The sequence below is a fragment of the Meriones unguiculatus genome, chromosome 5 (genome assembly GCF_030254825.1).
Source record: "Meriones unguiculatus strain TT.TT164.6M chromosome 5, Bangor_MerUng_6.1, whole genome shotgun sequence".
NCBI classification, from domain to species: Eukaryota; Metazoa; Chordata; class Mammalia; order Rodentia; family Muridae; genus Meriones; species Meriones unguiculatus.
In genome coordinates, this window is record NC_083353.1 from 125,355,785 (window position 1) to 125,368,344 (window position 12,560).

The window sequence follows — 12,560 nt, forward strand, 5'->3', positions numbered from 1 at the left end:
TTCAACTGACAGGCCCTGAGGAACTTTTTTTACTCTTGTGCTGGCTGGTGTGTGGTAACGTTCATCTTGGGAGTCTGTGACCGGCATAATGACAATATCATGCTGACAAAGTCAGGCCACATGTTTCATATTGACTTTGGAAAATTCTTGGGTCATGCACAAACATTTGGTGGCATAAAAAGGTCAGTACACAAACATTTATTACAGTAATTAAGCAATGTCCTAAATAATGTATAGTGTGTAATGGCAAGGAGCCTGACAAATAGCTTGTGTCCAAATCCCCCAGGGTAATATAAGTATGACTATAAGTCTAATAAGATGGAAGGAAAGATTTTTTTCCAGTAAATTATTAACAGAAGAGTGTTTCTTCAAGATGTTAGGAAACTAAATTGGTCTTCTTCCACGGGTTACTAAATCTATTACAACTACTTGTTTCAATTAATATTTTTGTTTTCTCATAAACTTTGAAATGGAAATTATACATGAGTTGATGGTCTCCATTCATCTGGAATATTGCCTGTAGGGAATAACCACCAGTACTTTAAACATAATAGAATTAGCCAACTCTCCAATGGGACTTCTCCTTGAATCATTTCTCAGATATTTGGTGAGTGCCCATCAGTCATGGCAGTATGAGTAGAGGGTAAAGAGCTGTACAAGCCTTGGTCTCCTTCGTTGTTATGGTTGGCGTGCAAAGGTGTCCTATGGGTGCATGTCTGCATCTACAGCTGATGGCTCTGATTTAGGAAGTTCTGGGGCCCTAGGAAGGTGGAGCCTGACTAAAATAAGTAGGCCATGAAGGGCTCAAGATGTTTTTGTCCCTCTCCACTGTGCCCTGTCTGCTCTTTGCTTCCTGGCTGTAGAAGGATACAAAACAACCTAACACTCTGGCCATTGTGTTCGTACCTCTGTGATAAGCAGAATTCCTTCCACTGCATGTTAAAAATAAACCCCTTTGGGTATTTTGTCAAGGTAATGAGAAAAGTAACTAAGAGCCATATTAAACTAATAAGCAAAGACATGTTGGAAGGAAATAATAGCGTCTCATAGAAAACACAAAGCAAATATCTGAGGTGAAAGTGGCTGGGGCATTCTGTGGCTTTAAACAGGCTTCTCCCAGGACACAGAGGTAAGGTGTCATGAGCAGATCATGGCGATTCATCATGGAAAAAAATTGCAGGGAGACAAAGAAAATAGAACATTCCCCTACCCCGAGACTTCTGGGGAGGCAGACTTCTCAATGCTGTTACCTTGCAGCTGCTGTAAGTTCTCTGACTTCTGAGAGAACAAACACAGCTCAGCAAGGAATACAAAGCGTTTCACCCCCTGCGCATAAACAAGTGCTCCCCTTTCATTGCTGTAATTGTGAGATTAAAAAGGATTGACACCAGCAGATTAAATCAAAGGGCATCACAGCCTCAGCCTTTCTTAAGGATTCTGGAGACTATTTGCCTAATCCCTGCCATGGAAATGAGGAGGCATTTCCCAATGTTTTAAAGCCAATTGGCTTTTTTTTTTTTTTTTAAGTATTGCTTAATCTTTGTTTTTCCATTTTCTCTAACAAAGTCATAAATAAAAGTGATTATGAAATCCAGCACCCACTATCAAATTTTCCGTCAGTTCTTTGGTAATAATGTCTTACTATTTACCACTACTGTAAGTGATAGAAATGCTTTCAGGAGTAACTTCCTGCTTTTTTTTTTTTCACCCCTTTCTAACAAAGAGATGGGATATGCCTGAGCCTCAAGGGAGCTTCTGACTCAGCATCTGAAGTTATTATGCAGTTAAAGATCAGGTACTTCCGGGAGGCTGAAGGCACACAGTGCTTGGACAAGGGTCAGCTCAGGAGGGAAAACTTTCTGTCCTGCACTTAGGAAATTATCAGTGAAGCTCTCCTCAGCTGATAATTGCTTGGAGCATGGCGCTCTCACGGGGGTTCAGCGTTCATTCTGTAATAGCACGCTCACAGTGACACTGTGGTTATATTGCTCATGTGTGGTTTCCCGAGATGCCTAATTACACAAAGTTCTATCCTACTCAATGGAGACTCCAGATTTTGCCTTCCCAATTAACTCACGGATATTAGACAAGAGACTTGTGCTCTTTCTGTTGGGCAGCAGAATGCGCTTTCTGGAATGTAGGTCGTTTGTGGTATCCAAAATAAAAAAGGTAACTTTAAGCATCCCCAGTGCACACAGTCGCTTGTGCCTGTGCTAATGATGCTATTTGTAATTAGGGAAGTGCACAGCTGTCAGAAGTCTTTCAAACAACACATCTGAGTGTTGCTATGGTATTCCTTCATGAACCAAATATTTTAGCTTCACAAAATTAATAAAAATAATCCTGATCGTAGTGATGAAGTTTGTCTCATTACCTAGTCCTGACTTTCTGCTCAAGTACCAAGCACATCATTCAGACAATCAAATCATTCAGTCCTGAAGCAAAAGCCTCTTCTCTTCCATTTACTGACTCTCATCAGTCTCCCCATTCAAGGAAGGAAGACTGTGCTGCTCACGGATTTTCACAGACCCATTATTGTGGTCATAATTCTGTGTGAGCGCCTGCTGTTTCTATCTCGCTCTGCGCTCTCTACCTCCATCACCGGTGTTTAAGCCTGAAACTCTCCAGATTGCTGTGGCTTTGGGACAGGCCCAAAGCCTGTGTTCTGTATTTGGGACAGTGCCATGGAACATGAGCTCACTCTCTGTGAATATAGTCAAAAATAACTTTGAAAACTTTATACACACTTTACATGATAGCTTCATGAATAGAGGAAGAAAACACCTCAAGGCAGCTACTGTTATTTTCAGTGCAAGCACAGGTAGAGAATAGTCTTACTTGTTATAATGCGCCCATGAGTGCCAGCCCATGCAGCATAACTGATGTTGCCACAAAGCTCCCAGTTCTCACCAGTCCCAACACAGCTTGCTCTCCTCTGCCTTGGGGCGGGTGGAAGTTCCTTCAGTTAGTGAGTGCCCTGTGTTACATTTATCACATATTTACAGTCTTGATATGTATTAAATTCACATATTTAAAACCTAAAAATCAAATGCCTTACAGAATGTCTGAACTGTGAAAGATACGAAAACCAAGGCTAAGTATAGTGGAATTTTAGTTTAGAACATAGCTGTTCTGCCAAAAGATCACATCCAAAGACTTCCTAGGTGTGTGTGTGATCTGGCTGGAATACCAACAGGCCTTTAATCTAGGAGACAGGAGTAAACATATCTGGAGTTCAAGGCTAGCCTGGTAAAAAGTAAGTTTCAGGTAAAGAAAAGCTTAGGCCCAGGCCTGGTGGTACACGCCTTTAATCTCAAACAATGAAGATAAAATTAATTTGTAGGAGGAAGCACCCATATTTGAAAGTGATGTCTAATTGAGTGGCAGAAATAGTGACAAAAAGACAAACATTTGATAGAATAGAATATGTCCAACTCTTACAAGAAGAGAGAGGAAAAGAGAGCTACCTAAGGGGCAATGCAGAGAGAGACAGACAGACAGAGAGAAAGGAGGCAGTTTTGTTTTACTCAGACAGTAATAGAGAGACAGGTTGCATAGAAGAGAATTCAAGCGAGGACAGAACAGAACGAGCCACAGAATGAGAAGGAGCCAGGAGGTTAAAGCAGATTGCTGGAATTAGTTAGAGGCCAGGCAGAGCAACTCAGGGACGGAAAGAAAATCCAGACTAAATAAGTCAGCTGGAAGAGGAATTTGAACCAGCCAGCTGAGTTGAGCCAGCCAGCCCAGAGCTCAGTAAGAACTAGAAATAGTGAGCTTATTAAGCTGTATGTCTCAGAGGCTGAAAATGTTCTAGGCCTAGGTTAGCAGAAGGAGGCAGCAAGCCTCCAAGACCACAACTGAACCAGGTAATAAAAGTTACTTTTACAGCTAAGCCTGGAAGTAAGCTGATTGCTTTCTTTGATATAGGATATTCTTTTTGAATGCAAAGCAGACAGAACTCTACACTATTTTTATTTTTACAATAAAAACATTAAACAGGTATAAATAATAACACCTAAGATATGTGACTTAAATTTCAGAGCCTATTTATGTTCATTCTATAGACTTGACTATGAGCAGAGCTCACCCCATGCTGAGGTGAAGCCCAATGGTATTATGTAGACTACATGACTCATGTTTGAGAGAGCTGCTCTGGAGTTATTGTGCCTTAAATAATTCATGTTTGCAGTCTTTAAAGGGCAAGCCTTCTAAAGGGATAGAGTTGACTCGGTGAGTAACGTATGTGCCATCAAGCCTGACAACCTAAAAGTCTGATTTCAGGTATCACATGGCAGAAGGAGAAACCAACTTTAGCAAGTTGTTCTCTGACCTCTCCACACATGCCATGAAACACACACCTGTGTGTGTGTGTGTGTGTGAGAGAGAGAGAGAGAGAGAGAGAGAGAGATGTTCAGTAAAAATAGGAGCCATTTATTTTCTATGTACACCTTTATTTAAAAGGAATTACAGTGAGCAGAAGCCTTCTAAGTTTAAGAACACCTCATGTTGTCAGACTTCACTGTTACAACCGACATGCCTCACCCCTTCCCTTAACTCCCAATTTACAGCAGACGCAAGTTATGTTACTGCTACCATGGTGTTCTTGAAGACAATGGCATTTGACATTCACAAAAACTAGTTTTAATACTAACAAGCAGGTGTGCCTTGTTTCTGGATCTGTATGTCAATCCAAGGCACAAGCGCATCATTAAAACATGGCATTCTAGTAACATCTGGTAAGATGCTGGTAGAAACCGAGACTGGGACCTGACATATTATTTACCAGTTGTCCTCAACGGTAGTGGCTTATAAAGTAACAGAACACCTGAGGAATTGTTGCAAGGACAAGGATAGTACATGATGGTGGATAGATTTCAAGAAGGGAACAGGATTTAAGAACGCTCACTGTGCAAACATGAAGATGTGAGATCAGTTCCCTAGGACCTACATAAAAAGCCCAGCATGGTCATGAGTGTGGTTGTAACCACAGTACTATGAGGTGTTCAGATAGGATTATCTCTGGAGTTTGCTGGCCACCAGGTGCCTTTAAGTTCAATAAGAGACCCTCTGCCCAGAAAATAAAGTGAAGAAGGATAAAACAGGACACCCAACACATACACACACTGCCATGCTCACACACAAACATACATATGTGCACATGCCTAGACATACACACATACTTGTGCACACATGCACACACACATGCAAGCACAGAAGGGGTTAGACGTAGAAGGAAAGGGGAAAGGTCTCTCTGTGTTGTGAGTAGTCACGTGGAGGCAGAGATGAGGCAGGTCAGGCCTCAGCAGCCCTGCACTGCTAGAGTGGAGCACACTACGCAGGCACCGTCCTGCAAAGGTACTGCATTCCCTTGACCACATTCCTTTTTCACTCTGCAACACATTTTGTGCTTTGAACCCCAGCGCTCTAATTAGAATACCAATGACTTTCCCTACTTCACTGAGAAGGCAAGCATACCCCAACAGAGACTGCTTTATCGTGAATGTAAGCTTCCCACTGTTGCTGCACTTTTAAAAGCGGTTTTATTTTGGTTTCTTATTACTTTATTATTTGGTTTCTTATTACTCTTTTTCCCTACTCCACCCCAATCCCTTCCAACAGCCCAACACCCGGTAGGAGAGAAATAGATTAGTGGGGAGAAGGGGTGTTGTTCTCTTAGGCTACTTCCTGCTGGTTAGGGTTGTCCTTGGGGCAAGTCCAATCCTCTTTTCAGGAGATCTCCAACTTCCTGTCACTTTGCATCAACAGCCACCAAGAGCAGGAGTAATCACCAGCCACATTTTTGATTCCTTGGAGCTCTCCAACACTCTCGGGGCTCTGGCCTTTATTCCTTCTCAGAGTCCTCAGAATTAAACCGTCTGTAGCTGGCAAAGAGCCCTTCTCAGAGCCCACACAAGGCAAATAGTTTGCTGCTGTGGACAGTTTGAATCAGTCTCATATCCCACACCTGAGCTTAAAACAAAAACGTGTTTACGTATCACAAACCAAAACGTCCACACATCCCACACCACTTACATCAGCACCTAATCTTTTTCTTTCCTAAGTGAATGTCTCAGAGCCATTTTCCTCCCCTCCTTCCATGACCATTGCAGCCTCAGCAACCATGTTTTCCTGGCACATTTATCATTTACTACTCAAATAACATTTTCATGTAAACTGAGTCCTCAAAGCTCAAATAACTGCTTCCACTGGCCCCAGGCGTCATGATGCTCTGCTTAGCTTTACTCCTGGAAGGGTTTCCTATGAGTTCTTCACCTTACTATTCATTTCTTAAGTTTACCAATTGGGGTTCATTCTTTATTGTTTAATAACGAATATTTATCTCAGGACATTTTCCCATCTAGTCCCCATTTCTACAGTTTTGTGATGTCTAAAATGTTATATAAATGGACTCATCTCTAATGTACTATCTAGGGATTTTATTTTTTACTGTAGTATAATTCTCTAGAGAGTCAAACCAACCTGTTTTGTTCTCAAAGCTGTGCCTTTTGATTGACAAATAACATTCCACAATGTGAATGTAATGTGGTCTGCTTAGCCAGTAATCGGTTGAAGGACATCCGGATCCCTTCAGATTCCTAACTCCTCTGAACAAAGCCGCTGGGAACAGCTCATCTGTGGAGTTCATTAAAACAAATTTGCATTTCTCAGATAAATGACCAGGACTGTAACTGTTAGGTTACAGGTGGTTGTATACTGTTACCAATTTCAATAAGCTGATGACAAATAGTTTTTCAGAAATAAAAATTCTGTGCCGAAATGGAGTATGTGACATACACTTCTATCGGCAAAGTGTGAGCAATTCAGTTCCTCCTTATTTTTATCATTTTGTTCACTTTTCTGGCTAGGTGGGCTCTGCTATCTCATTGTAGGTTTAATTTGCATAAAGACAAATCATGTTGAACATTTTTTCACATGTTTCTTGATTACCATCATATACATGGTCATGAAATGTGTCTTCATATCTCTATTTTCTGATTATATTATTATTTGGTTTTTTTTAATATTGAAATTTGAGAATATTTTTATATTCTTCATGCTAATTATTTGTTGCTTATGTTGTTTTTTTAAAGATCTTTTCCAGACCTTACATTGTCTTTGCATCCATTTAACATTGTTTTTTTAACAAGTGTAACAGATACACCCGATTCCAGAAATAATGTGTCTAACCTTCGTTTCCCCAAACTTTTCTTATTTTCATGATGGCTTTATAGCTTTGTGCTTTATATTTTTAGTTTGTTTTTTATTTAGGTCTGAGGTTTATATGTATGTCTGCTGATATCCAACTGTGTCCAAAGGCTGCCTATTGTTCTTTGAATTGCTTTCACAATATCGTCAAGAAACACTTTTCCATATTTGAGTAAGTCTGTTGCAGTATCGCATAGTCTAGCCCACTGGAAGAACATGTGTGTCCTTATACTGGCGCCCAGGCATAGCACCTTGCTGAGAGGTAAAGGAACCACCTTGAAGCCTGGTAAGATGAAAAGTTTAGGTGTGCAAGTTGAATTGAAATCATGATTTATTGTAAAAATACTTGGTTGGAAGAGGTTGATTTTGTTTTAAAATATTCTATTTCATTTGGTTCTTTGGGTAAAGAGAACAGGGTTTCCTGATTTTGTTTTTGTTTTGTTTTCTGTTGTCTGCATCTGTTGGTATTTCTGTATCACCATCTTCTTTGGGTATATATCTAAAATTTACAAAGCAAGAGACACTCATGAAACTTAAAACCATGTTGTTTTTTTAATCCTGATATTGCTGGGTGGTATATCTGCCATTTTCAGGGACTTTAGCATGATCGTTGGATAGCTTAAGGAAAGACAGCGGTCTGACTCACAAGATTTTACCTCTAGCCGAGATCTGTGGTCTGTGGTACTGAAACAGTACTGTAATCTTGGCCATCTGCTTTGGTAAGTCTCCAAAGCAGGTCCAGGGTAACTTGCATGTAAATATAAGTCACTTTGAATGACACTTTTCAGTCTTACTGTTACATAAGGAATAGAACCTAAACTTCTTGACTGCTTCCTCCTATTCCAAGGCACCACCTCTTCTTGTTTATCATTTTGGAACATATTTTAAGTCTCCCCACTTCTCTGGGTCTGTATGCCACAGCCTCCATCTCAGTATAAGTTATTATCATATGGTATCAAAATTTTCTACAAAAAAATTCTCATCTGCCCAATTCTACTCTTTTTATCTCTTCATGTTGCAGATAGAACAGTCTTCCTTTAACATTATTGTTCTGAATTAATACATTTTATTTGCGTGTATACCAATGTTATTTTTGTGAGGAGTGAGTAGGGCAGTGTCTCATGTGTACCAGACTGGCTGCAAATTTACTATGTAGCCAAGATGACTTAGATTGCTGATCCTCTACCTCCACCTCCACATCCCTAGTGTAAATGTTGCTTTTATTTCCTCAGGTGAGGGAATGAGATGAGAGCCATACCCAAGCTCTATGAATACACCGCTTGGGCTAAGCCCAGGCCATTTCTTTCTCTGGTCTATCTCTAGGCTTAGGCCTGGAAGCTTCTAACAACCATACAATCTAATCTTCTGCAAGACCAGACCTTGAAGGCTTCAGCTTCCAGCTTCCATCTGCGAACCTAGGCCTAGAATGTTTTCAGCCTCCAAGACTTACTGCTGAATAAGCTCACACTTTCTAGTTCTTTTTGACCTCTGGCTGGATAGTTCAACTCAAGTGTTCTGGCTCAAAAACTCCTCTCCAAGCTTACTGATCCAAACTGGCTTCTCTATACTTCTCACTGAATTGCTCTGCTTTGAAAAATCTTCCTCTGAACTCCATAAACTGAACTGTATGAACTCCACTGCACTCCACTCCACTGCACTCCACTGTACTGCACTCCACTGCACTCCACTGTACTCCACTGTACTCCACTCCACTGTACTCCACTGTACTCCACTGTACTCCACTGCACTCCACTGTACTCCACTGTACTCCACTCCACTCCACTGCACTCCACTGTACTCCACTGCACTCCACTCCACTGCACTCCACTGTACTCCACTGCACTCCACTGTATTCCACTGCACTCCACTGTACTCCACTGCACTCCACTGTATTCCACTGCACTCCACTGTACTCCACTCCACTGCACTCCACTGTATTCCACTGCACTCCACTCCACTGCACTCCACTGCACTCCACTGTACTCCACTGCACTCCACTGTACTCCACTGCACTCCACTGTACTCCACTGTACTCCACTGTACTCCACTGCACTCCACTGTACTCCACTGCACTGCACTCCACTGCACTCCACTACATTGCACTGTACTCCACTGCACTCCACTGTACTCCACTGCACTGCACTCCACTGTACTCCACTTCACTGCACTCCACTGCACTCCACTGTACTCCACTGCACTCCACTGTACTCCACTGCACTGCACTCCACTGCACTCCACTGTACGCCACTCCACTGTACTCCACTGCACTCCACTGTACTCCACTGCACTGCACTCCACTGCACTCCACTGTACGCCACTCCACTGTACTCCACTGTACTCCACTGCACTGCACTCCACTGTACTCCACTGCACTCCACTGCACTGCACTCCACTGCACTCCACTGTACGCCACTCCACTGCACTCCACTGTACTCCACTGCGCTGCACTCCACTGCACTGCACTGTACGCCACTCCACTGCACTCCACTGTACTCCACTGCACTGCACTCCACTGTACTCCACTGTACGCCACTCCACTGCACTCCACTGCACTCCACTGTACTCCACTGCACTCCACTGCACTGCACTCCACTGCACTCCACTGCACTCCACTGTACTCCACTGCACTCCACTGCACTGCACTCCACTGCACTCCACTGTACTCCACTGCACTCCACTGCACTGCACTCCACTGCACTCCACTGTACTCCACTGCACTGCACTCCACTGTACACTCCACTCTACTGTACTCCACTGCACTCCACTGCACTCCACTGCACTGCACTCCACTGCACTCCACTGTACGCCACTCCACTGTACTCCACTGCACTCCACTGCACTGCACTCCACTGTACTCCACTGCACTGCACTCCACTGCACTGCACTCCACTGCACTCCACTGTACTCCACTGTACTCCACTGCACTGCACTCCACTGTACGCCACTCCACTGCACTCCACTGTACTCCACTGCACTGCACTCCACTGCACTCCACTGTACTCCACTGCACTGCACTCCACTGTACACTCCACTCTACTGTACTCCACTGCACTCCACTGCACTCCACTGCACTGCACTCCACTGCACTCCACTGTACTCCCTATTATACTGTCTTCACTAATTTTCCTTCTCTCTCTCCCTGGAGGCTCTTAAGTTTCTCTTTCCTGTCTATTCTCCTGAGAGTTGGGGTATCCTATCTGTTGGGGTATTCAAACCTTTCTCTGATTCATCACTTTGCCTGCTCCTTAACTAAACATCACCTTCAAAGATGCCTCCTTCCTTCTATAGGCAAATCTTACTTTTATTGTTTGGGATTAAAGGTGTGCATTCCAGCCAGATTATACTATAATCCAGGGAGTGCCTGCATTCCAGCCAGATCACATAGACCTAGAAGGTCTTCAGATGTGATCCCTTGCCAGAGCAGCGTGTTGCTTGATTAAAATTCCTTTACACCCTAGTTCTAGGGTTATTGGCATTCCTCACCACGCTCACATTTACGAAGTACTGGGCATGAAACTCAAGACTGCATGTGACAGACAAATAGTCTATCAAGTGAGGTATATCTCCAGACCTCAACACAATACTTTTAAAAGCTCTTTAATCTCACCTACAGGTCTGTACACTCTAGAGCAGATGCTGAGTAAATGTCTATTGGAGGTTACCTATAGTGCTCTGACATTTGGGAGTACACCTCTTAGGTTCAAATCACTGAATGAGCAGCAGGACATCCTAAATGTGAGTCCTCCGTGCAGCAGCCATGGTAACACTTATTATAAGGATCTTAGCACACTAGTGGCTAGAATTTTATCCTCTGTATGGCTACATGGGAAGCTGATAAAAGTAACAGTAAATGTCAAATGCAATCATTCATTTTATCAAATAAACTTATCTCCACAATAATCACTATCTGCATATAATATATTCTTACATTTCCAAGGATATCAGCATTTTTAAACCACCAAGCCACTCCTTACATCTGCTGGAAATCTGGAAAACACTCTCAGCATTTTTACAGAATGCTAGTTTTGGAGAAAATCTAGTCATACATTTATACAAAAGTTAATTTTGGAAACAGAATGATAGAATCATAACAAGCTTTGTGGTCTTCCCACATAGATGCTAAATTGTCACCAGCTATTCACCACGTGGGATACTTTTACTTTTTTTGTTGCCTGTAACAAAATACCATCAACATATTGTTTCAGATGCAAAGATTATATAAAGGAAGATGGAATGTTTCCTTTTCCCATGAAAAGCATACATTTCATTTGACTTTCAGCTAGGAATATGTTATACTAAGGAATATTTCTTTTAAAATCATATATTTTATTTATGTAGTATGGATGTGTGTGACAGGGTACACATGAAAAAGTCAGAGGACAAGTTTTGGAAGTGGTTCTTGGGAATATAACTCAGATCATCAGGTTTGATGACAAGTGCCTTTATCCACTGAGCAATCTTTCAATCCCTGGGGAGATTTATTATCAGTAAAACATCTTAATGTTTATCACTGGATCAGCATTATAGTATCAGAGAAGGGTGAGTGAGAGAGAAAGAGAGGAAAGGAGAGAACACCCCCATCCCCCTCCCAAACACATGGGGGTGTGTTGGGGGACATATACAATTCAGAGGGTAGAGAGACCAGAAACTAAAGAAGATGCAGCTCTGACAGACAGTGGTCAAGCTATGAATCCGGAAAAGAATTCATGCCCTGGATTTCTAATAACAAACACTTCAGAGAAAGGCCTCAAACCACTACGTCTGTGATCTAGAATTAGGTTCAGTTTGAGTCGATTCACAAACCACAGCACATCTAAAACTTCTGTAACATACAAGGACCAGACAGGTTCCTTGTTGCATATAATACTTACTTTCATTTACAGAAGCCTTTTAGTGTAATTCTTATTTTTATAATGTTTATTAAAAGTAAGCAAAAATATATTTTAAAATATGGAATCTTTATTTTGTTGGGCTCCTTGAACATTTCAACTCTGATGTTTACTTAGTGATATCTGTTTCTTCGATATTGTTAGTTTACATTTTTCTCTAATTTACAATTTTTCTAGTGGGTGTTTCTTTCAGATAATTGCGTTTCTGTGTGGGTTTTCTGCACCCAGTTTCTCATGGCAGTTGCTAAGGAAGAAGGAAGTATCATTTCATGGAATCACAACAAGTTTCTAAGACAAGTCAGTTTGGCCAATTATAGTTTTATCAGCTGAAAGGAGAAAAGCACATCCACCATATGAGAAATGTTCAAGAATGTATAATACTTTAGACTTTCCTAAAAATATTTCCAAGTTCAATTCATGGTAAACATAATATGAGATATGAAAAAATAAATCTTGCAGACCTGT

At 41.7% G+C, this 12,560-nt stretch overlaps 1 protein-coding gene across 4 annotated transcripts in view; it reads left to right on the top strand.

Annotated features, from left to right (window-relative positions):
• Pik3c2g (phosphatidylinositol-4-phosphate 3-kinase catalytic subunit type 2 gamma) overlaps positions 1 to 12,560 on the top strand; it is a 345,180-nt gene that overhangs the window by 232,416 nt on the left and 100,204 nt on the right. For all 4 annotated transcript variants that reach the window (XR_009591996.1, XM_060384334.1, XM_060384335.1 and 1 more), the window contains exon 25: positions 13 to 182. Coding sequence is in view for 3 of the 4 variants with exons in the window: in XM_060384334.1 (XP_060240317.1) it covers positions 13 to 182 (170 nt within the window). In the remaining variant the exon portion in view is untranslated. The remainder of the gene's footprint in view (positions 1 to 12; positions 183 to 12,560) is intronic.